This window comes from Panthera pardus, unplaced genomic scaffold, assembly GCF_024362965.1.
Source record: "Panthera pardus isolate Hobbes unplaced genomic scaffold, ASM2436296v1 HiC_scaffold_25, whole genome shotgun sequence".
Classification (NCBI taxonomy): Eukaryota; Metazoa; Chordata; class Mammalia; order Carnivora; family Felidae; genus Panthera; species Panthera pardus.
Genome location: NW_026526821.1, coordinates 39,399,976 through 39,427,070, shown reverse-complemented (window position 1 = coordinate 39,427,070; position 27,095 = coordinate 39,399,976). Strand labels below are relative to the sequence as shown.

The 27,095-nt window shown below is 35.3% G+C and overlaps 2 protein-coding genes across 4 annotated transcripts in view; one reads left to right on the top strand and one right to left on the bottom strand.

Moving 5' to 3' along the window:
- Positions 1–19,728, bottom strand: part of MACROD2 (mono-ADP ribosylhydrolase 2) — a 2,022,401-nt gene extending 2,002,673 nt beyond the window's left edge. The window contains exons 1-2 of the mRNA XM_019462769.2: positions 19,414–19,728; positions 14,094–14,210 (exon numbers count right to left, since the gene is read on the bottom strand). Coding sequence (XP_019318314.1) covers positions 14,094–14,210; positions 19,414–19,459 — 163 coding nt within the window. The 5' untranslated portion in view covers positions 19,460–19,728. The remainder of the gene's footprint in view (positions 1–14,093; positions 14,211–19,413) is intronic.
- A 324-nt stretch (positions 19,729–20,052) lies between these two features.
- SEL1L2 (SEL1L2 adaptor subunit of ERAD E3 ligase) overlaps positions 20,053–27,095 on the top strand; it is a 123,022-nt gene continuing 115,979 nt past the window's right edge. For 2 of the 3 annotated variants that reach the window (XM_019462761.2, XM_019462760.2), the window contains exon 1: positions 26,154–26,654. In XM_019462761.2, the coding sequence (XP_019318306.1) occupies positions 26,597–26,654 (58 nt within the window). In that variant the 5' untranslated portion in view covers positions 26,154–26,596. Of the gene's footprint in view, positions 20,094–26,153; positions 26,655–27,095 lie in introns of those variants that run through there. The other variant, XM_053890448.1, reaches the window with a different exon arrangement.

The window sequence follows — 27,095 nt, the reverse complement described above, 5'->3', positions numbered from 1 at the left end:
ATTTAGAAAGTCATAAGCGTGTCCAGACAGGATACAAGCTCATGAAAAAAATTAAGAAGACCTTAAGTTTACACTTAAAGATGATCCTAGATTCAGAGATGACCTTGTTAGGTGCTGAAGAAAAGTCCCAGCATATAGCTAATCTTCAAAGACAGGGATAACTCCTGAGTAAATGCCTGTAAAAACCTGAACCAATCACAAGCTAACAGAAGAAAGATTTCAATGATCACACATGACAAAGACAAGTCTATGCAAAAATAGGAAAAATCTCAAAACAAATGAACTAAATAGTCTTCAGCAATCAAAAAAAGGGCAAAAATCCCTGGAAAAGAGGGAGAATTGATTTCCACAATTATCGCATCACAACAAATGCCCAATTTTCAACAATTATACAGATATACCACACAAGAGAAAAAATGGCCCATGCTAACAAACAAGATAAACTGACAAAAACAATCTCAGAGGAAGTCCACATGTTTCAAGCTTACCAGACAATGACCTTTAAACCACCACCTTAAAAAGGAAATCAAGAAAACAATGTATAAACAGAAAATGAAACAAGAAAAATTATTAAAAAAAAGAATTTACAATTCTGGAGCTCAGAAGCACAATAAGAATAAAAAATTCACTTGAGGGGTTCAACAGCAGAAATGAGTGGGCAGAAGAAAGAATCAGTGAACCTGAAGATAAAAGAACTGAAATTATCAAGCACAAAAAAATAAACACAAAAGAATGATGTGAACCAAGCCTAAAAGACTTGAGGGATACAAACAGACCAACACACACATTATGGGAGTCTCACAAAGTGAGAACAAGTCAGAAAGATCATTTGAAGAATAATGGACAAAACATCATAAATGTGATGGAAGACATCAATCTACAAATCAAAAATATCAAAATATCAACATACTCCAAGAGGAATTCAGAATTCACAGAAGACACATCATAATCAAACTGTCAAAGACCATGACAAAAGCAACAAGACAGAACTGACTCATCATGTATATGCGATCCTCAATAAAATTATCAGTTGATTTCCCATCAGAAACTTTAGAGGCAGAAGGGGGAAGAGTGGTATGATTTGTTTAAAGGGATGAAAGGGAAAAAGAATGTTAACTGAAAATTCTATATTCAGCCAATCTGTCCTTGAGGGAGAAATAAACACATTCCCAGAGAAACAAAGATTGAGGGAGTGTATTACCAGTAGACATACAAAATACTAATGGGGTTTCTCAGGTTGAAAAGAAAGCCTGCTAGACAGTAAATTGAAGCCATAGGAAGAAATTAGTATCTCTAGTAAAGATAAAAGCTAGTATTACTGCAATTTTAGTTTGCAAACTATTTCCTACATAATTTAAAAGACAAATACATAAAAACTGATAATAAACCTATGTTACTGGGCACACAAAGTATAAAAATGCAATATATTACACTAGTAGCATAATATGGGCAGGATGATGGTGCTATGTAACAGTTTTTGTACACAAATAAAGTTAAGCAGGAATCAATCTGATTAAATAATAACTTTATAACTTTTGGAGGTTATACACAATCCCCATGGGATTTCTTTGTAACCACAAAGAAAAATCTATATACAATATGCATAAAAGTTAAGGGAATCAAATGATATCACTACAAAAAAGAAAATCAAATGAACACAAAAGGAGGCAATAATGGAGGAAATGAAGAATAAAAAACTTTAAAACATACAGATAACAGCAAAATACCAGAGGTGAGTGCTTCCTGGTCAGTAATTACTTGAAACATAAACGATTAAACTCTCCAATCAAGAGACAGAGATTGGCAGAATTTAAAAAGAATTAAAAAAAAAAAGATCAGACTGCATGATGTCCACAAGAGGCTCACCAAAGATATAAATAGATTAAAAGTGAAAAGATAAAACAAAATATTCCATGAAAATACTAATCAAGAGAGCTGTGGTAGTTACATCAGACAAAACAGACTTTAAGTCAAAAATCATTAGAAGAGATAAAGAATATCAAATATTGATAAAAAGATCAAGTCATCAAGAAGATAAAACCATTATAAATATATATGCACCAGACCACAGACCCCCCCCCCCAAATTATATGAACAACACTGACAAAATTGAAGGGAAAATAGAGATCTATACTAAAGAGATTTAAATATCCCACTTTCGATAATGGAGGAACAGTCAGGCAGAAAATCAAGAAGGAGACAGATGACCTGAACACCATAAACCAAATGTACGTAACAGATATATACTGGATACAATAACATTTTTCTCAAGTGCACATGGAACACCATCCAGGATGTTATGCCACAAAACAAATCTCAAAAGTATAAAAACAATGAAATCACAAAAAGAATCTTTTCTGCTCACAATGGAATAAAACTAGAAGTCAATAACAGAAAGAAAATCACAATATGAATAAATATATGCAAATTAAACAACACACTTTTGAACAATGAGCAAAGAAAAAATCAAAAAATAGATGGAAACAAATGGAAACAAATGTATAAAAACTTATGGCATGAAGCAAAAAGAAATTTATCTGAGAGAAATTTACAGCTCTAAACATATACGTTGAAAAGGAAGATCTCAAATCAATAATCTAATTTTACACATCAAGGAACTAAAAACAAAAAAAAAAAAAACAAAAAAACAAAACAAAACAAAAAAAAAAACTAAACAGAAAGGTACCAGAATAAAGGAAATTATTAATAAAGACAGGTGGAGACAAATTAAGAATAAAAAAAAAAAATAGAAAAGATCACCAAAATAAGGGCTGGCCTTTTGAAAAGATAAAATTTACAAACTTTTAGCTATATTAACAGAGAACACTAAAATTACTAAAATCAAAAATAAAAGTAGGTACAGAACCATCAATTTTACAAAAATAAAAATTTAATAAGACTACTATGAACAATTACACACGAACAAATTGGATAACCTAGATAAAATAAACAAATACCTAGAAACAACTAGAAATACTTAGCAAAAACCAACTCATTGAAAAATAGGAAATCTGAATTGACCTGTAACTAATAAGGAGACTGATCAGCATTCAAAAATCTGGAGAAGCGCTGCCCCCATAAAAAAAAAAAAAAAAAAAAAAAAAAAAAAAAGGCCAAGGAATAGATGAATTCTATCAAACATTTAAAAAATTAACACTAATCCTTCTCAAACTCCTCCACAAAAAAAAAAAAAAAAAAAAAAAAAAAAAGAGGGAACACTTGCTAACTCATTCTATATAACTATTACCAGCATTACCCAAAACCAAAGCCAGAAAAAGACACTACAAGAAAACTATACAGACCAATATTCGTTATAAATAACTATGCAAATATCTTCAACAAAATAAGAACTGAATTCAGCAGCAGCTTAAAAGGAATACATGCCTTTGTATTGGAAAGGAATAAGTAAAATTATCTCTGTTCACAAATGCCATGATCATATATGTAGAAAACCCAAAGATTATTAGCTTGAATTCAACAAAGTTGCAGGATACAAAATCAACCCACAAAAATCATTTACATTTCTGTGTACTAACAATGAACAACCATTAAGTAGTGAAGGGAAACAATACCATTTATAATAGCATCATAAAGAACAAAATACTTAGTAATAAACTAAGGTGAAAGACTTGTACACTAAAAACTACAAAGCAATGCTGAAAAAGTAGTATTTATATTTTACTGTCATTTTTAAAAAAGGAAATAACAAGCATTGGCAAAAATGGGGAAAAACCCCTGTGCATTGCTGATGGCAATGTGTAAAAGGGTACAGCCACTGTGGAAAACAGTTTTGTGGTTCCTCAAAAAGTTAAAACACAGAATTACCATATAATACAGCAATTCCACTCCTAGTTTATATACCCCAAAGAACTAAAAAATATTTTTTTTATTCTTAACATTATTCACAATAGCCAAAACGTGTAAAAACTCTAATGCCTATCAACAGATGAATGAAAAAAATGTAGTATATATGTACAGTAAAATAGTATCTAATCTGAAAAAGGAATGAACTTCCTGATACATGCTATAATATGGACGAACCTACAAAGCATTATGCTAAGTAAAGCAAGCCAGACATAAAGAATACTGTATGATTCTACTTATGTGAAGCCTAGAACAGGCAAATTTATTGACACAGAAAATAAAATAGAGATTACCAAAAGCTGTATGACGGAGACGATGCGAGTTATTCAATGGATGCAGAGCTTCTATTTGGGAAGATGAAAAGGTTTTGGAAATGGGTCTTGAAAATGGTTGCACAACACTGTAAATGTACTTAAAGTCACTAAATTGTACACTTTAAAATGAGTAAACAGATTTTAAATACACTTAAGGACCAAGTCAAGTTACCAGAAATTTGAACTAGTTTCTTATGCTGAGATTAATATGTCTAATAGTCTTCCAGGTACACATTTTCTTATCTGTCCAGCCCCATACCACCTGAACAAGTGGAAGAATTCAGAGACTATACAGCATATATTTTTTGTGTTTGTCAAAGACACTCATAAGTATGGTTAAACTCAATATTCTTATGAGCCACATGCATAATTATATCATTAAAACAATCAAGATGTTAGACACTTGAGTATCTCCATAGAGGTACACCCATTATTTTAGCAATCAAATAAGATAAATAACTCCAGCCCCCATTCTATCTATATGCTTTGAGGCTGGACAGATTGTCCTTACATGCGGACTGACTTCCTGCCATGTTGCTGGAGCTCCTTGATCTCCGCCATCCTTCCTGAGTCTCCTCCTCCTCTTCTCATGCCTATAACCTCACATCTCTCACCCAGGCTGCGCCAAAACTCAAAATGCCTCTCTGTTTTGTCTTTTCTTTCTAGACTTCTCATGTGCACAAAAGGTCAAGATACTTTCCTTAAAAAAAAAAAGTCATCTCATCTGATGTACAAACTATGCTATTCCTTTGTATGTGAAAATTGTTCAGTCAACTCCTGTTTTAAACAATTTTTCCCTTTCAATGACATTAAAATTCACATACAGTGAATTTTAGTGAAGGCCAGAGAAGTTTTAATTCACTTGTTATCTACTCTAAATGATAAATAACAAAAGTTATCAATTTTAAAAAATTAGCCTTTAATTCAGAAAGCATTTTCTATTTTAGATGCCCTCTTCTCAAATCTGACAGTGTAAATTTCTAAATTCTTTAACTAACATACACTCATAAAGGAAACAAAAAAGTAGCCCTAATGTTTCAAAATAACCAATTATTTTTAAAAAAATCTTCCTTCACCGGTTTTAACTCTACTTACCATACATAAAACAAACTAGTAAACAAATACACATAAGGACCTCCAGTAGACTCTACAAAATAAAATTTCAATAAACAGTCACAATTCCTACCTTCTTAAAGCAGACTGACTAAATCCAAACAAAGTACACATATAGTTATAGTTACAGGCATAGAAAAAAATCTACATTGTATTATACATTGGTTAAGAGCATAAATATGATTAGTAGTGAATACGGAGTCAAAAGAAGTTTCATGCAAGAGAAAGGTTCATTCTAGGAAAAAAAAAAAAAAAAACAGCAAGCTTTGGAGCTATGTAACAAATGAAGAGACAAGTTTAGGGAAGTCACATGTTCTTTGGCTAGGGCACATAAGAGCAGAACTGGGATCGGATACCAGCAATGTTTAATCCCAAAACTTCTGCACTTCCGGAGTTAACACGGAAGATACATACACATCAAAATAATGGAAGTAACTCCATTATTACGGGCCTGATGAGTATTTAGCAGTAAGCCTCTACTTACACACACATATATGCAGTCCATGAAAGTTTTTACCCCAAGAGAATCACTAATACAAGTACAAAATGTGGAAAAGCTCTAACTCTGTTATATTCATATGACAGACACAATCACAAATCTAAGTTTGATGAGAGAATCCCCTATATGTCAGGATAGTCTGGTTTCTTCAAAAACTGAATATATCTTGGTCCAATATCTAGGCAAACAACCAGCAATCTGAAACCCATGGCTTCTCTGGAGTTAGAGCAAACTAGACCTTAGTATTTCCAAAACCCAAAAGGCACATATATCTTCTGCCCTGGCATGGATATAGCCAGGCATATGGACTACTGTTAACTGCTATCTTGTTGTTGATCTATATTTTGTTACACATCTGGTTTTTGTTGTTGATCCATACTTTGATTGTTTCATCAGTAATCCTCAATATGGTTCTACACCAAAGGCATAGGTAAAACTATAAATTGTATTTAAATCTTTGTTTTGAATACTTACATGAAAATTCAATAAATATTTCAGAAACGAAGACTAAGACTTTATAAAGACTTCTTCATGTAGAAGTACGATCAGAGAGAGAAAAAAAGAAAATTAAAGGAAAACATTGGCTTTGGCTACCACCAGTCTGTAATTCATCCCAAAATATCTGTCTGCACTGACCAAAATGTTAAGTAAAATCTGTTAACTAGTATAATTCATTTAATGGATTAAAAAGAAAACAGAATCTATGAAGTTACAGACTTATGAAATACACAGACACACAGAAAAAACTTTTCATCTTGTGGTCTTAACACCAAGTCTGTATACATACAAAAAAAAAAAAAATGTGGTTTTTGTTTCGGTATTAGTTTAAAACATGCTTAAATACAAGGACAATTCACACAGCACTTAGTGGTATACACTCCAAGGTACAATGAAATATATTTACATATTGTTAAAACAATTTTGGAAAGTAGGTAAAAGGACCAAGAGTGAAATAAAAGTGGAGGAAAAACAAAACCATGTAGTGAATCATGAGTCCCTATATAACTTCTTATTTTTTCTATTTTAGAAATTAACCTTACTTCACAAATGTTTGACTAAACCATTGTTCACAACCTCACACAGAGTATCAAGATAAAAATTTAATGTTTTCAAACATTACAATGAATGCCATTATTCTCAACATTCTTAGAAGTTATTTAGCCTAATTCTTTCATGGTGTACCAATCTGTCAGTAGCCAAGTTCTTTTACAAAGCAAATCAATGAACTCCATAAAGGGATTAAATGGGATAGAATATTAAAATTATTTCTTACAGTTGCTTTATGTATCAAGAATCAATGCTAAAGTAAATGCATTTAGAATGGTAATACTGTAAGGTTTTTCTACACTTTATTACTACACAATAGGCTCAGTGTCTATGTTTACACTCATTTTTACTTAAGCTCTTGACATTTAAACTCACAGAAACTGAAATCATGACATTTAGTTACTAAGTACTTTATAAACAAAAACATACAATGCTGATAAATACACATAACGCATGAATTTTCACCCTTGTCTCAACTAAATATCTATGCAACAGTTCAATAAAATCTTTGTTAAATTTATTAGTAAACTAACTTTAAAACAATAAAACCGATGTTATATTACAAAAACGTAAATGTATACATCACCTACGTTAAAAAGCATCTGGCTTAATTTTTAAGCCCATCATTCCCACATGAATCCTTACAACACAGTGAGGAAAAGGTGAAACAAAATAACGCACAAAAATACCATCATGAGAATAGTTTTTAATTTCTTCAATTCACACAGGTATTTACTGAATATCTACTGTGCAACAAGTACTATGACAGATGCAGAGATATGAAGGGGAGTGAAGACATCATCCCATTTTCCTAGTAATTGCAATCTTACATAAAGATACAACCGGATCAAGATAATCCTGTGATTGAACACATAAAAACAAATTAATATAAATGCTTTATGGAAAAGAACATAGCTCTATGAAAGTATACAATAAAGGAAACTGTTTCAAAGTAAGGGCTCAGGGAAGACTTCAAAAAAAATAGAAGGGTTTCAAGGTGAGAAATGAAAGCTAAGAAAAATTTAGGTGACAGAAGTCCTTATGGGGGGTGGAGGGAGAGGCAAATACAGATAAAGACCCAGCAGTGGGAGGGATCACAGTACATTCAAGAAACAAAAAGGATAGTGTGGCTAGAGGCAGAGACCAAGAAAAGGAGTAAGAGGCCAAAGGGTAGAGGGGCCAGATCATAAAGTTCAGCCCATTTTAGTATTTTAGTCCTCATACTAGTCTTTACTTTTAACTGTAAAGTGAAAAATGCCTGTTTCTAATTCAAGTTCTACTTTTGCAACATCTTTGCTGTTAATGAAAGCATCACAAATAACTGCTTAAAGAAAAAGCCAGAGTGATCTTTGTTACTTGAGGCAAAAATAGATTGCCAGTTTTTTTTTAATTAAATTCATTTTAAGATCATTTAAAAGAGGGCAAAAATCACCACCCACTCAAAATAAAAGATTTCTATCTAAGAAGCTGAGGAGTTTTGTTCTGAGCCTTCTTCTGCTTTGACTGATGATCATTTTGCTTTTAAAGTGTAGTACTCAAACTAAATACAAAGAGGAATCAATATCAAAAAATTAAATAGGAAATACTCCTTTCCAATATTTGTATCCCTACTAAATTCCATCCATTCCATTTTCCTAACTGTTTAGTCATTTTAAATTGTGACTAACATCAAATATTTAATAAAATAATATAGTTGACATAGTTTGAAAATCTGGGGCAGTGCCCACCTCATCATAGTTATTAATTTTTTTTAATTCCTTTTACCATTATAGTCCCTCACCCCTCTCCATGTAATACTCAGTGACATAATTATATTCTTATTTCCCCATTTCTAGTGATTAATAAAAATATTAACATTCAAAAAAGTTATCGTAAATTTACTCAGAACAAAAATACTTGACTTTGCACTGAAATCAAAATATTAAGACACACTTCTTTTTGGTGATTTCTAAATATCAATAGTCAAGTTGGTACACAGATAAAATAAAACAAAATTCACTACCTACACTGAAATAAGATCTCAGTGGCTGAGAGATTGAGGAATTTGAATTTTTTTTTTTTGTCAGCCATCACCTCTTGTAAAATAATTTAACAGAAGAAATTAGTTATAATGAAAATGAGAGCAAATAAGGTTGAACTTCTATGCCAAACATGCTAGTTTTTCAAGATGAAAGATAACACACATGCCTCTCTCTAGTCAACCCACACATCTCAAAATATTTTTATATACTTCAAAAAATGAAGATTCACACTTACAAAGTCTTCACAGTTCACAATTTCTAGTTAAGTATTTTCAAATGACTATAAATCAAATTTGAATATATGTAGGACATGAAATCTATCAAGATATGAAATATGAAGTTTCTTCCTAAATGACCCATTTTTTTTAAATTGTCATACCTGAGTAAAATAATTGTATACTTTTCATCTAATTTATCTTCATAATTTATTACATTTTGCCTTTGTTGTTCCATATGAACATTAAAAATAATGACTCAAACATCTAAACTTACAGCTGTAGCTATTTTCCCTAACACTAATTAGGAAGAGAAAATTAGCAGAAGCATAGCAGAATCTTTGCCAATCATTTGCTCCCTCTAAAGAAAGGAACAACAATGCTTCTCTGAGTGGTGTTATAGAACATTAGCTTGGAAGTAGCAAAGGAGAAGAGAATTCATATTAATTAAAGCTGAGAATTTTTGTCCCTACAAAGAAGCAATGCCATCTTTCTATCATATCCATCCATACATCCATGTATGTATCTCTTTCTACTACATCTTCAGACTACAGTTCAGTAATTGTATGTTTTTATGTGAGAGCTATACTTTAAATTCACATACACACATGCTGTGTTACAGACTGTTAACATTGAAGTATTCCCACTTAATATACCTATGTGGCAAGGAGAGAGAAAGAGAGATTCAAAATGACAGTCAAAAATTAAAAAGTACCCTTTCATTAGTTTTAGAAGATTTCAGGAAACCAACTCAATTTGAAAAGTTTATACTGCTTTTTCTGTATAAATTGTATTACATGGAAACAAAAAAGGTGACAAGAGAAAGTTCTTTATAGAAGTCCAACTAATAAATGAAGACAAAATGATAAAATTAGCATAAGATCATCAATGGCTGCTAAAACCATTAGGTGAAAGGTGATAGGAAATTTTACAATGGATGGATTAGGCTGACAATACTGGAGCCTAGTGATCAGTCTTAACACAGAGAGGGAAGCAAACACTATTGCCTTGCGATATTATGGAAAAGAAGTATGAAGTATTCCTTCAAAAAATTAAACCCAAGTCTGATCAAGCCTCTGGATTTAACCACCAGCCTATAAGAAACTGGACTCATAAGAAATACTGTGGACCGAAGAACACATTAGACACCACAAAGATTCAGTCAGCAAAATCCAAAATATGAAAATTTCTATACGGCAAATAACTTTTTTTAATGCTTCTTTATTTCTGAGAGAGAGTGTAAGCGGGGAAGGTGGAGAGACAGAGAGAGAGACAGAATCCGAAGCAGGCTCCAGGCTCTGAGCTGTCAGCACAGAGCCCAATGTGGGGCTCAAACCCACAGACCACAAGATCATGACTTGAGCCGAAGTCAGACACTCAACTGACTGAGCCACCCAGGCACCCCGGCAAATAACTTTATTTATCAAACAAAATTATGGGAGGCGGAGGGGGGGAGGACAGAGAGAAAAAGAACTATATGTTTAAAGATACTTAAGAAATATATTAAACGCAGCATTTGGATCTTGTTTAGATCTTAAACAAATCAACTGTATTAAAAAGAGGTAAAACCCCTCATGAGACAATTGTAAAAATCTTAATACTAGTTGGACATTTAATTATATTAAAGAATTATTAATTTTTAGGTGTGATTGATAGTGTTGTTATAGTAAATCAACAAAAAATATGTCTCTTTTAGAGATACATACATATGCACACATACATATAATATGCACATACATACATATGCACATATGTATGCACATACATATAATATGCATATATGCATAATATGCATATATGCATATAATATGCACATACATACATATGCACATATACAGAAAAATTTGATATGATATGCAAGAATTGTTTCAAAATAATTTGGAAGCACTGGTGTAAGATGAAATAAAATTGGCCATGTTTTAACTATTGAAACGGGTGATTGGTGCATAAAGATTCATCATACCACTCTATTTTTATATATGTTTTTAAATGCTCATTTAAAAGTTTGAAAAAAATACAGAATTGTCCTTCATAGACAGTTAACCTGAGGTGTTCTTATTTAGCATACTAATTGAGCTCACCTACCCATGAGGCACTATTGCAGTTACAGAGACACAGTACAATAAGAGACAAGCACTTTAAAATTCCCTACAAAAAAGCAACTGGCAGATGAAATAGAATTATTAAGTGAAAGCACATAATTCCAGAGATTTACCAACAGCAGTTGACAAATATGAACATGAACAATAAAGTGGGTTGTGGTTTGTTTTTTGTGGGTTTTTTTTTTTTTTTTTTTTGTAATCATCTCTCATCCCTTCCCTGTCTGATCCATAGCTTGCCAGTATTACTAGAGTAGCAAGTCAAAGTAAAAATATTGTCTATTTATAGGAATTCCTTCTTTCTATACAATGATTTTATATTTGGCAATTTTTGGCTCCCTCCTTTAGGATGCCTCAAAATCAAAATTATGACAAATACATTCAGCTACTCTCCAGCTTATTTAACTTTTTACGACAATATAACAAAAAGCATTTAATTACAGTAAAACAAAACTGAGCAAAGAAAAAAAAATTAAAAACAACAGCTCGAGAACTTTCCATGTAATCTTGGGTATCAAGGTCAAAATGTCCTTCTGTAAAAAATTTAAGTAATAATGGTAAACTGTAACACTTGAAATTGGTATATTGCGCTAGCCCAGTAAATACTGTTCATTTCCTACAAATAGAAACTATGACAGAGAATTATAGACTTCTTTTAAAACTTAATTGGAAATTTCATACATAAAAAATTAAGTCATTATAAAAATATGAATCTACTTATATATACTTTTATAAGCAGTGGTTTAAACATTTCAAAATAAAATACAAAACTACAGTTGTTCTTTATCATTGTTTTAATTTATAATTTTAAAGGATTGTTAAAATACTAAAATTCTCTTTACTAATATTTTAGCATAACTGAGCACTGGATAGGAAACAATGAAAGAAAGCACTTACAAAAGATATCTATCATGTAAAGAAATAAACAAATATTACTTGTAGAATGAGCCATTCCATTTTTTTTTTTTTTTTCATGAAAAAGAAGAGGCTAGTCATTAATTTCTAGGTCACAACAGAGGAGCAAGTAACATTAGATGGAAAAAACAAAAAAACTGTTCAACAGAAATACAATTTTGACCACACCACCTCACTCCCCATGAAAGACTTTTAGTTCAAAACAGCATGAATGAAAAAACTGAAATATATAGAGCAGTTGTAACCCACTTATAAAGCTTATATTGGGATATAAGAGTAATTAGGGAATAACAATGAATAACTGTGTTATTCAATGTATTTTTCTGATTTGGGGACATATTTTGGTGTCTGATATCTCTGAAAACACCCAACTGTGAGTTATCTGATAATCCAATTCAACCCTACACTGTTATATGAATATTCAAATAGAAGCAGCCAATATAAAGGCCAAGCCTTAATGCAGAGATGAGCAGACCCAACATTGGGCAATATAACCTGGTATCGCTACTGCTTTGTCAACTGTTCTGGCAGCAACAGAAATCCACCTCTATCTGAGAGGCAAAAAGTGTTTTAAAAGAACATCACGTACTATATCCTTAGAAAAGTAACCAGCTAAAACAGCAACTAAGAAAGAAAATCAAATGAATGAAGCACTGGAAAAAAAGAGACCTACTAGCCATAAAATAACGGAGCTGAAGTATTCAATACCAGTTTCTTACAAACAAAAGAATAACTGAGACCCAAACAGGAAGAGGTGCATGGTCCTAGAACAAAAAAAAAAAATCTCTCCTGTTGGTCTCTAGTTCTATATTCTTTTCATTACACAGCACTACTTTCTCTATCAATGAATGATGTCTTAATCAGACCATTACTAAAATAATTTGCATTTATTTTGCTGAAAACCCTGGGCAAGCAGGTTAGATGTGTATGTCCCAATCAGCTTGTCCAATGATCCCATTATAACTTGAGGTAGAACTACTACCTTCAGTTGCCCAAGGTCACATATGTTTTCAAGCAAAATCTGAAAGGACCCACATGTTTTGCCTTCTTAAAAAAGAAAAATTCTGCCTAAAATGCAAACACTGAGGTGAATGTGTTCTCTTTACAGACAGAAAAGCCTAATTGGGCTGTTGTTTCCCATAGATTTGTCCACTGGAATTCCATACTAGACTTCTTGTTCTAAACTCACAGTATCCTGTACAGTTCCATCAATCGAAGACCATAACCTGTGAAATTAGCATGTTCCAAGTCCCTTTCATAAAGTTACCTTTCTTTCTCAAATGTTAAAAATCCTGAAAAGCACCTTATTTCTTCTAAACTTTACATCCAGAGCAATGAGTGCTAATTCAGAAGTAAACATATCAAGTATCTATTAAATCTATTACATTGTTTTTTAAGAATTTCTTGCATCTATTTTTTCAATACTTAAAATTTCACTTATATTCTAACACATATCTTGACTCAAACAATCTATGCTATACTCTCATTAAATCATAAAGACTTTGACAGTAAATTTTGTAATACAAATATTTTACATGTAGACATAATACCATACTATACAAAACATATACTCTTCTTTAAAACTCTGTGAAATACTAGTTTTTCTTTGTTCTTCCTAACGCACTTTCAACTATATCCAATCCTTACAATAACTTAAAGAAATCCAATATAAATGAATCTAATCAAAACAAACTCAAAGGGCCACACCACCAAAGCACCAAATCCTTAATATTAATTACTCCAAGAACAACTATGGAATAGTTTTTTTTAACGTGTCATATTATAAATGTGGATTGTAACATGAATTATGTTAATATAATTTCCTAAATTTAAATAACACACAATAGGTTGCTAAAAACAATTAAATGCAACCAAGCAATTACTTCAAATAGCAAAAATGTCATCTGTTTACTGAATGACAGTTATTCATTTCTGTCAAAATTGTCTCGCAGAAATCATAAATAAATGGGAACAGTATAAACCTAAAAATGTTCTGAGAAACTTACCATCATTTTGGCTCTTGCCCTTCATCTCTTCCTTCCACGATAGGATGGTGTTCAGGGGAACATAGTCCCTCATGTATTCTTTGCGTCTCTCCTCTAAGGTCATCTTCAGTAAACGTTCTTGCAAAATAAAAGCAGAATCTCCATTTGTATTTAACTTTTAAATTCAGCAATTATTTTATAATTTAAACATTAATCATATAAACAAATCAAAGAATTAGTGTGGGCCTGAGAAACACCAAAATGAAAATCTAATGATTTCATATTTGACTGTTAAAAAGTGTTAAGTTAACACCATGTTACTGGGGCATGTGGGAGGGAGGGGGAATCAAAGCCTGATGAGGAAGACTCTCTTGTGATAGACCAAGAAATAAGTGAACTCTTTCAATCAACATCTACTAACAGTCTACTATGTGCCAGTAATGTTTATACACTGCAGGTACAAAGGTGATCCTTAACCTTGAGGAGTTCACAAGACAAAATGGGAATGGATAATATACAAAATAACTGCTACATAAATAAAATACAAAATCCTAAGACAAATACATAGAAATGTTAAGAGCACAAGAAAGGCAGCTACCAAGGTATTTCCTTAATTCTAAAATGCCATCAACAATAAAACTACACCTTCAATGTAATATCTTTGTGGAGGTGATTAAACACAACTTGCAATATACATCTTGGTAAGATTAAAATATTCTTCAAATGCACCTTAGAATTATTAACAGTTGGTGTCACTTACAAAGAAGTCACTGTTCTTGGGGTGTCTGGGTAGCTCAGTCAGTTAAGTGTCTGGCTCTTGATTTCCACTCAGTTCATGATCTCACAGTTTGAGTTCATGCCCCACATCAGGCTCTGTGCTCCACACAGAGGCCACTTAGGATCCTGTTCCCCTCTCTCTCTCTGCCCCTTACCACCTCAAAATAAGTAAATTTAAAAAAAGTCCCTGTTCTTTATGAGTGGCAGGTACTTCACACATATAATTGAATGAAAATAATCTTTCCAACAACTCAGCAAAATTGGTATTATTATTTTTTTAAGGATGGTTTTTTAAGTTTATTTATTTATTTATTGAGAGAGAGTGTGCGCACACACACACGCACAAGTGGAGAAGGGGCAGAGAGAGAATCCCAAGCAGGCTCCACACGGTCAGCAATGTGGTGCCTGACACAGGGCTTGAACTCAAGAACTGCAAGATCATGACCTGAGCCAAAATCAAGAGTCGGAGGCTTAACCAACTGAGCCACCCAGGCACCCTGGTAGTATTATTATTATTTTGTAGATAGGGAAATGAAGCACATCAATGTTCAGCACCTTGTCCAAAGCAAGAAAGCTTTCCATTCAAATCCAGTCATATATCTCCCTAAGTCAAAAACTATAGCCTAAACTATTAGTCACTATAGTGTACTACTATCACAGGAAAAGCTCTTCAAAAAAGGCGGTGTGTTTCTGTATGCCAGCAGCCATGTATCATATAATTTACCAAAGGTCTACACAATGTAAAGAGATCGACAGTTGTACTCTCCAACTGTCTGTCAGCAGATTACAAGATGAATGGATTTAAGGACAGTACCTAGTTTCAGGTGTCTCTCATAAAATAATCACTTTAAAAGATTCTTTCACAGAAATAAACTGCCAAAGGTTTTAATATAAGTACAAGTGAATAAGAAATGGGGAGCCAACATTTGTCCTGCTCCTAGAACTGGCTTTTCTTCAGCCACATTAAATGATAATAAGATATTTTAATTAGATATGATAAAACCAAATCACAACACTACAATACTCAAAGGACAATACTGTATTGAATGTAAGATGCCTAAAGGGTATTCGAGTTGAAATCAAGAATATGGAATTCAGGAAAGAGGTTTAGCTTAGAGATTTTGGAAATTATGACCCAAACTTCTGGTCCTAAAGGAAGTTAATAGGAAAAGGTAAGGGATGTGACCAAACCTAAAACAAAACAAAACAAAACAAAAAAAAAAAAAACACCATAATCAGGGAGTGTACACAAAGAGGAAACTTAAATGCAAATAAATAAAATGAAATAAAACTTAGATGTCACTGGATGTACCAGGTGAATCAAAGTGCCAGTGATGTAGACACCGGCAAAGTTATAATAAGTAGAAGAAGGGAAATACTGTCAATTGCTACAGGAAGATCAGGAAGAATAAAAATCAATGAGCCATTGGTGGAGTCTGAGTGGCTCAGTTGCTTAAGCATCTGACTCTTGATTTTGGCTCAGGTCATGATCTCCTGGTTTGTGGGATTGAGCCCCCATTGGGCTCTGTACTAACAGTGTGGAGCATGCTTGGGATTCTCTCTCCCTCTCTGTCCCTCTCTCCCTACCCACCTCAAAATAAACATTTTTTTTTTTTTTAAGTCCTTCCTTTAAGATAGGAACAGAACTGAAAAGACAAAGGACATGTAAAGAAATGGACAAATGAGACTACAGGGGAAGATATTATGGCTGTTCGTGTTACGTGACATGAATTTTCTCCGTGAATTAAAAGGAAATGTCATGTGTTTGTGTAGGAGAAGGGAGGGGGGTCTTGATGGCATAGAAGCTTTAAGGAAATGATAAATTTGGAAGACTCACACAAAGGAGAAGGGATGACTAGCACTTACCAAAACACTACTAAAAAGTTCAGATCACTAATACAGAAATATTACAACATCAGTGATCGGGTTGAGAGATATTTTGAAGCAACTCACAGTTTTAGTAAATGTCAGAAGGTAATACGGGAAGGCAACCAGGCCTCCCTGATTCCATTTATTTAAACATTTAAGTATGGACACTTAGAACAGAAATAAGATCAATAATAAGAAAATAAAACAATGAGATAATTTATGTCTCAGTTCTTAAAATTATAATACACATTAAGTGGTTTTAAATTATAGCTCAAAACAGTTTATTTAACATATGTGGACTTGAGAAGTCCTTAGTTATTTGTTTCAACAAAGAAACATACTGAGGACCACAGACATCTATACAGTTTCTTTAGCATTACACAAAACTTGTCCTTAATGCTTCACCTTTACAATGAATCTCTGCTCTATGAACCAAGCATATAAGTAGGCAGACCTACGATTAGATGGCATACTGAGTAAAAGTATGTTTACAGAATGCCCTGACATTTCAATGAGGTGGGTAAGCCTTCCTTTAGATTTAAGTAACAGCTGCAAAAATATAATACCAGCCTCACAAGTGCAATGAAAGAAAAAAAGTCATGCATCCCATCAGCTTCTTTAATAGTAACAACCATACTGGAAATCCTTAGCTCCTTCTTTTTAAATATTAAATATTCCAAAAATAGACACCCTGATAAACTGAGACATACATTAAAGTCTTCAAATCACAATGTTTTTCCTTTAACATTAAACTTCATGCAAAAATAGGTTAGTTTTAGACAGGAGAAATTTACTTTGTTAGATACCTTTAATTGTGCATTTACTTCTTTATTTAGAAAATATTAATTTGGTTGTACTTTCCCCTACTGTTAGAAGAAAAAAAAAATCAAGATATCAAAGATTCTAAAATGCCTGCTCTTCACAGTCCAAATATGTAGGTGTTAAATGAAGGAACCATTGTAACATTGTTACTTTAGGAACATTATTATGACAGAAAAATAGTTCCTAAGCAATAATCATTACTTCATCAATAAATTATGTACTGAAAACAATCTCCATGATTTCCACTATTTTGCCTTATTAACAATACAAAACTAACATTCCAAGACCATCAACAAAAATGGGCACAGACGATCTTTCAATGCTTACAAGATAAATCATTGTTAAAAGTGTGTTGAAACTAAAGTAACTACTACTGCAAAAACAAAGCAAGATTATTTTACACTAATTTATATCTACCAGGCTATTATTTTCAACAGCATTTGTTTTGTGACACCAGAATTTTTACTTCTATATAAGCCCATGATCATTAAGATAGAATTAAATGACATACAACCCAATCTTTCAATATTTTAGAGACCATTTTACTTGGATTGTTCAATTATATTAACTCTTCCCAGTAGTTCACTTAAAAAAGAATCCTTTCTTCATCCCCTTCCTCGGAATTATTTTAAGTAGGCCTTACATAAAGGATTCTTTTTCCACATTCATTCTCTTCCTTATGTCCACTGTTTGGCCTTAGTGTTCATAAAAGCCAGAGCTTGCAATAATAATCTACAAGTTTTAAGAGCTATTTGCAAGCAAATCAACTTTCAACCTAGTCACTCCATTATCCTTCTAATAAAAAGACAGGATTCTTCGGAGAAATTTGCACTACCCTCACCTGACCTCACTCTGGTACACAGGTTTAATCTATGTTAGCAGTAGCAATGCAAGTTCTCTTTGCTACTCTTCTGTAAAAAGCTACAGTGTGAAAAGAATGAAACAACTCCAGACACTAAAGTTTTATCTCAGATTTATCTAATTATGATGCCAGAGAAAAGGGGGAGAGGAAGAGAGAGTTGGTTCGCACACTTCTGTCTTACAGAAATCAGTGCCACTGTCAATCTAGCTGATTTGGATGAGCTTTGATGTGCACAAAATTCAGAGGCAAGCTCATTCATGGAGAGTGGTATCAGTTTCACAACCTTACTCTGAGCAGCTTCAGATTACGAATGGGGATGAAATACAGAGAAACACTGCAGAGAAAGCCCATTCAGACTTCTCTGAAAGCACTTATCCTCGCGGACAAGACGCCCGTTTTCAGTTTCCCCTAGAGTTCCAGGTTTCCAAAGTCACACTGCGGCGCAGAAGGAAGAGGCCTCGAGAAGGGATAAACGCCCGAAAGAGTAGACACTCTACCAGCTAGGGGGTGGGGGGCTAGAGGCGAGGAGTGAATAGTTGAGGGTGAGCTGGGCGCGAAGGCGCAGCAGCTGCAGCAGCCAATGTGCCCGCCGGCGGGCACGTGTGCCTGGGACAACCTGGCCAGGAGTCCAAAAGTCCCAGCTGGGGTCCCAGGAGAGGGTGGGGGACCTGAACAAGTTGTGCTGCGGCCCAGGAACTGCCGCTCAGGGGTCTCCGCCACCAGCCAGGCGCAGGCAGCCCCGCATGGGAAGAAGGTGACCGGGCGCGGCAGGCAGCAGAGGGGCGTGCGCCCACACGTGTGCGAGCTGCAGGTGCCCGGGGGCGGCGCGTGCACGCCGGTAAGCGCGCGCGTGTGCGCGTGTGTACACACGGACACGCGAGGGAGGCGGCACCGGCCGGGCAGGCGCGAGACGGGAGCTCGGGCGGGGGGCGCCGCGGCACACACAGCCCTGACCCCCGCCCCCACCCGACTCCCACCCCCCACAGCCCCAGGACTCGACGGGCCAGTTACCTTTCTCCTCTCTCCACACCTTTTTCTTCTTGTTGCTGGGGTACATGTTGCCGTGGGGGTGGCTGGCTTTAAGCTGCAAGTTCCCCAGGCTCACGGGCAAACAGGGTGTGTGTGGAGTGGGAGGGGTGGGAGGGGACACTCGGGAGGAAAAAAGTGCAAGAGGCTCCGAGTCCCGCGCCGCTCGCCAGTCGCTTCTCTCAGCCCGCGCTCCGCTTCGGCTCCCACCCGCCTCAGCCCCGCGGCCGCCGCCAAAGCAGCACCTCAGCGCCTGTCAACTAGGTCACGCCTCGCGCTAACCTAACACCCGCGCAGGCCCCGCCTTCCAGCCGCTAGCCAGCGACGCCTCCCATTGGCTGCACCGCCCGCCGCTCTCCGCTTTCCAGTCACCGCGCGCCCCTACTTCGGCCCCAGGGCGCACGCGCAGGCGCAGGCTCGGGCCCGACGCCGAGGACGTTGGGGAGCTAGAGGGGGCGGAGCCAGGGCGCGAGGGGGCTGGAGATGGCCTCGCGTTTTAGGGGGCGGGGCGTGGAACGGACGCCTGGGCGGAGCGTGAGGCTGCTGGCACTACACCAGGCTTCGCTGCGCTAGGAGGACCTGAGGGCGTGGCCAAAGGGCCAGGTGCGCCAGGTGACTGGTTAACCAGCCGGCGAAGGCAGCCTGCGGAACTGGAAGATGTGAAAGTAAGAGGAGAATTGAGTCAGCGCGAATTGTTCGTGTCTACTCCAACTGACCAGTCTGAATGGATTTTATCAGATAATGTGAAGCTTTCCTCTTGGTGAGTAAATTATAACCAAAAAAAGTGAAAGGATCGGGAAATAGCTCGTCAAACTTTAGTAAAAATTAGTTTTCACTGGAGTTCTGTGAAGTTTGCAAAGAACAAAGATAAACTGAACTACTCAAGGAACTGAAAAGTAGTGGGCAACCAACATGTTACATTGGAAACAAAAATCTTATATCAAAGCAGATCAACCAGAGCCAGGTCATCTTATCCTTTTGTTCCTTCTCCAGTTGCTTCAACTCAAGGCACTGGGTTAAAGGACTGGCTTGATTCTGAGTAATACTTACCTGTTGGTGTTCTGAAAATACAGTTCAGGTGGAGCCAACCAAAAAAGTAGGGTGATCCAAAATTTAGATCCTCTCCCCAAATGCATTACATTGCTAAATATTAGACCATCCACAAGGCTGATTTGGTGGATGTAGTGAATCCACATTTATTTGACAATTGGGGTGCTGTTTTATGTATTGTACTTAAGCCAGGTGTGTAAGAGCTAATATTTGCAACACATTTTTTAATAATAAAAAAGGAAGAAAGAAAGGCCCTGTTAAGAATTGTAAAAAAATGAAATGGTTTGAGTAACAGAACACTCATGAATATGATTCATGACATACTAATGTAATAATTTTTATTTTAATAATGCCTCTGCTTCTCTTTTTCTTTTAATGCTGTGAAATACATAAAAATTCATTTGGCTGGGAGAAATAAGGGAGGCTTCAAGAAGGAAGTGACATTTGGGCTAGTAATAAAAATATGCACTTATTTTTTGGCAATGGAAATAAAAGGAGGGCTCTGATTCAAGATACATTACAAAGGTAGAATCAGTAAACGCTGGTAATGGAATAGATTTTGGGAACAGAATGAAGAAGAGAAAGAAGATAAGAGTTTCACAGGTTAGTTTAGGAGGAGGATGGCAATATTATTAATATTAGGCAATTAAGAGCAGTTGCAGATATTGTGGGAAATATATTGAGTTCTTATTTAGAAATGCTAAGTGTGAAGTGTCTGCTGGAAAGTGCATCATACTGGGCACTATCTTTTTTGTTACAAGAGAGAACCTGTTTCCACCCCAACCTAGAGTTCATCTGTGCTTTCTTAGGAACCTTAAATATGCTACTGATTATTCTTTATTTCATGTCAACTCAAGGAACTAGAACCATACATCAACTTTTAAACTTTCTCAAGTCTCTTTCATGATAAAAAAAAAAAAAAAAAAAAAAAAATTGCCCTGCGATTCCACAACACCTTCCAGCTACTGCATCTCCTTTCTTTCCAAATGGTTGTCAATACCTGCTGTGTCAGTTTCCTTACATCCCACTTCCAATTTTTTAGTCCCCTCTCTTCTAGGTTCTTTCCTATTAACTAACTGAAATAGCTCTTGCTAAGGTGACCAGTGACCGTCACGTGCTATGTAATCGTCATTTTTCAGTCTTTCTCTTACAAGATCTCTTGGCAGCATTTAATACTCTTGACCTCTCATTCTTCCTTGCAGCATCCTTTTCCTTCAGTTTTTCTCACCCTTTGGAGATTCCTCCTGTATGGCCATTCCTTCTCAGTTTCCTTTACTGGCCCATCTTCCTTTGCAGCCATTACATTTTGGAGTTCATTAAGACTTAGTCTTATCCCCTTATCTCTTTTCACTTTATACTTTTTTTTTTTAACAACTTTATCCGTACTCATGGTTCAGTTATAATAGTGATTTTCAACCAGGGGAAGTTTTGCCCTGTAGGGAACACTGACAATGTCTGGAGACATTTCTAGTTATTGCAACTGAGAAAAGAATGCTACTGGCATCTGGTGGGCAGAGGTCAAGGATGTTGCTAAGCATCCTAAAGTGCATGGTTCAGCCCCCCACAACAAATCATCTGGCCCAAAATGTCAACACTGCTGAGATTGGCAATCCCTGAGTTATACCAATGACTGCCAAATTTATTATTTTCAATAAAAATTTCTTCTTGAGCTTTAGACCAATATGTGCTACCATATACTGTATCACAACTTTAAGAGGCAGCATTATGCACTGGCTAAAAGGTATTTGAAGCCAGACCATCTGGATTCAAATCCTACGTTTACCCTTATTGACTTTGTGACCCTTGGCAAGTTACTCAAAGTCTCTACACCTTGCTTATTTAAATTATTATATGGAGATGGTAATATAGTATCTACCTTGATTGATGTGAGGATTGAATGCGTTAAAACACATAAAGTGACTAGCACCTAGTAAATGTGGCAAAGATGCTCACTAATACAATTTTCTTTCTCTTGGCCCATAGAAAAATGATATTTCCCAGCCTCCCCCGAAGTTAGATAGGATGTGTAACTGTATGCTGAGTGGGTTATAAGGCAAAAGTGATGTATGCCATTCCAGGCCATCAAATCTTTTGTACACTTATGCATATTCTCTCTTTTCATTTCATGGTGATCTCAGAAGCAGCATGTCAAGAAGGAAGGAGCTTGGATCCCTGAGTCACTGCTTGAAGGAGTATCTCAAGGATCCAAGGAGTACCACATCAAGCTATGATATAAACAAAACACTTTTATTATGTTACAGCATTGGTATTTAGAGGGTATTTGTTTTAGCATTAACTATTTTGATAAAATACCATTATCATTGAAAAGTGTTAAATATTAATATTTACTCTCTCAAAAGTACCTGAAATGTACCATGTACCACACTGAGCTCATGATCTTTCCCCCACACTTAGACTTCTTCCAGTGTCTCTTATCTCTTTGAATGGCTCATCACCCATTCATTTGAACAATCTAGAAACCTAAACACTATCCCTGATACCTCTTATAACTTTATTCTCATTTCAAATGAACTGCTATACCTTCTCAATTTTATCTCCTGTATCACTCTTGAATTGCTCACCTTTCCAATGACACTGCAATAAGCTCAGTGTGAATTTAACTGGACTACTACAAAGACTTCTTAAGTGGCCCCCATGTCTACTCTTGCCCCTCTTATGTCCATTCTATGCCCTGCATCACATTTTCAAATGTGATCATGTTGTGAAATGTGATCATGTTGTAAATCACTGTTGTAAATTATTCAATGACTTTCTAGTGGTCTTTGCAATGGACTTCATTGTATTCCCCCAAAATTTATTTATTGAAATCTTAGCTGACAGTGTTATTATATGTAGAGACAGGGTGCTTAGGAGATATTTAAGGTTAAATGAGATCATAAGGGTGAGACCCTAATCCAGTAGGACTGTGGCCTTATAAGAAGAGGAAGATATATATACATATATATATAATATTATATATAGATTATATATTATTATATTGCATATTATATAATATATATTATATTGTACATGATTATATTTTATATTATATTAATATGTATTATATTTTATATATATTATATGATATATTATATATATATACATATGTATATCTCCATTCCTGCTTCTCCTCCTCCTCCTCCCCCCTTCCCCCTATACATGCCATGTGAAGACACAGTGAGAAGGTGCCCATCTGTAATATGGGACGAGAGCCTTTGCCATAACCAGGCTATGCCAGCACTCTGAACTGTGAGAAAATTAATTTCTGTTGTTTAAGCCACCCAATCTATAGCCTTTTACTATTGCAGCCCAAGCTGACTTATACAGTCTTATAAAAACTAAATCATTAGGAATAGAAGGCTCATCACCTACCAATTATCCTTACCCCCACCACCCAATTTCTGGTTTCATTCATATACCAACCATAGAGCTTTTCACTTCCTTGAACACATCTTATTCTTACCATGTGGCCTATTCACATGTTTTCCACTGTAACTGAGACATGATTTGCTTAGTGAACCCATTCTTTTTTTTTTAACTGTTCTTTTTTTTAATGTTTGTTTATTTATTTTGAAAGAGAGAGAGCACACATGAGCAGGTGAGGGGCAGAGAGAGAGAGAAAGAGAGAGAATCCCAAGCAGGAAACTGACATGAACTGTGAGATCATGACCTGAACTGAAATCCAGAGTGGGACGCTTAACTGACTGAGCCACTCAGGCACCCCTTAGTGGACCTACTCTTATTCTTATTCTTATTAAGCTCAAAAATCACTCCCTGGCAAAGCCTTCCCTAACACTGACCCCACCTGAGCCCTACCCACAATGTTCTTTTATATGCCCTCAGTGCTCATTTACTTCCCTATATAGCATTTTTTACACTTTGTAATTATAAATATATTTGAGTGATTCTTTTGTTAATATTTATCTTTCACTCTGGACTCTCTTTCACTCTCTGAGGACAGGAAGTATATCTTTTTGCCCACAGAGAATGACACAATGCCGGATACAAAATAGATTCTCAATAAAAATTATTGAATGAGAATGAGCGTCCATACAGAGATGTTGGTAAAACTGAGGAAGAGCACATGAGACCAAAAGAGGTTACCTTGGGGAGGCCATAATTTTAAAGCAAAGACTAAGAGAGTAACTGACGAGTGAAATTAACGAATGCCTGAAAAAGAATGGCATACATCATTAGCATATAGTAGGTATTCAATAAGTGAATGAATGGGTGAGGAAGTGATAGAATGAGTGAGAAATTGTGTTCAAGCAAGTAGAAAAATATTTGCAACTCAATTTTCAGAGAAACCAAAAATATGTTTTCAAGAAGATGTTTGTGGTTAGAAATATCAGATATCTCACAGATCAAGTAAGATGAGAACTGAGAAAAGATCATTGAATTTGTAGTCTATGGAAATCAGTGAAAATAAAAACAAGTAGTTGAAGAAAAAGTGAAAAGCAATGAGAAGTGATTGTGGTCTGTTTTGTTTTAATGTTTAGAGATTAAAGGATAAGTAGAGTACATAGTAGTTGGAAGGACACCAGAATCAAGGGAAAATTTTTCTAAGAGACATGAAATGAAATGAAAAGTGTTTAAATTAAGAAGATTGGTGACAAAAGATTGAAACAAAAAAGAGAAAAGAAGGACAAATGTCAGAAATACCAGAAAAAGATAAAGCAAATGTGGATAGAATCAAAAGTGAGGGAAGTCTTGGACTTAGAGTATAGAAAAGGCATTTCATCTTTTGTGATGAATTTGAAAAAAGAATGAAGATTCAAAAAAATTTTTAATGAAAAGAAAGTAGAGGGAAGATAGGTCCAATGAGTTCAGTTTCAGTGAAAGTAGGAGGCAAAATCATCTGCTGAAAGATACTGATAAATCTGGATCCAAATGGGGAATGCAAAAAATATTTGGAAAATGTTTAATAGATTACATTTAAGAGTTTAAACAAATTATATTTAGGCAATTTTTAAAAGTACAGAAGTTAGGAAAGTCCCATTTTGAAGTCCCTTGGTGAAAGGAAAAGATACTAGGGAATAGACGGAATAATGGTCCCAAAGATTTCCAGGATCTAATCTCTGGAACCTATGAATGTTACCTTATTTGGCAGAAGGGACTTGCAGATGTGATTGAGGATCTTGAGATCGGGAGATTATCCGATATTATCATGGTTGGCCCTAAATGTAATCACAAGTGTCCTTATAAGAGGAAGACAGAGAGAGATTAAAGCATTGGGAAACTAATTAACAAAGGGAGTAAACCTGCAAATTCAAGGCAATAAATATGTCTATTTCTGAAGTAATTACCTCTACACACTGTAAATGTTGGATATATTTTAGGCATAATTTCTCAGTTCCATTCCTTGGATAGTCTTAATATTCCCATGCTTTTACCTAAATATTCATTTTCATTTCTGGTTCAAGCCTTGAGGGTACTCACTTATGAACTGCCCATATTGTTAAAGACAATGAAGAGGGCATTTTTAAATAACTTTCAAGGAAAGTGTAATGAAATGCCTTTAAAAAAAAAATGATCACTGGAATTTGTTTGCCTTTGTCCCAGTAAAACCTCAGCAGTTCTTTACTCAAAAAGAGGATAAACATTTTCACCAAGATGGGGACGAAAGCAGACTTGATCCATATGCTTCCCGTGCACCATCGCCTTCAGATGTTAGAGTAAAGGATGATGTTAGGTCAGCTCACGTACTTAATTGTGTTTTCTTATAAGTGCAGCTTGCAACACTGAAGGTAACATAAAAATAAACACTTCTAGCAGTTCTGAAAATCACTTGAATGTTATTGTAGACATGTACAAATTGGACTTCTGGTTTATTCCTTTCCTTTCAGAGAGCAACTCTTACATATCTTAAACATACTCCTTATCTCCCTCCCACCAGACTAGCAGACTAGATATGGTTCCCTCCCCGTAGCCTGCTCTCTCCAGTAGCTGCCTTCATTCCAGTTGAAAGGAACTTTCTGGCAGCTCATTGGCCCAAGAATAAGGAAATGGTTGCTTAGCAACCAAATCCTGACCCCTGCAAACCTGTAAAGAGGAAACTTGTGGGCCAGCCACCTAGTTCTGCCTGTGTTATAAGTAAGGAGGAACTGCTTATGAGAAGATGAAGCCCCTGTCCCTGTTAATAGAGATATTGATCATTCTTGGGGTCATGATTAGAAGTAAGTTTTTGTTTTTTTCTGTCTTTATGGTTGTCTATGAGGGTCTTCTCTCTTTAACGGTAGTAAGGGTAGAAGCTGATTCGAAGATCATAAGTAACCTCACTATACTCCCAATTGATACCATTTGGGGGGTAAGTACTTAAGAATATCCAAACAGGATAGAAATCAGTGATACTCTTATTTAGGATAATACCTGGCAAAGATGTGTGTATGAGAGAAAGAGGAGGGAGGGAGAAAGGGAAGGAGGGAAAAATAGAAAAGATTGAGCAATTTATGAGGAAAGCATTAAAGTAATTTTTATAGAGTAGGGATATTTGAGACAGGTTGTTAAATTTTGTTGAATCCAGAATATTATGAATATTTAGTTCCAGGACTTTAATGGAAAAGTAGAGGACTCAAAGAGTTATAAAGTGCATTAATTTATATTCTTACAGCCTTTAA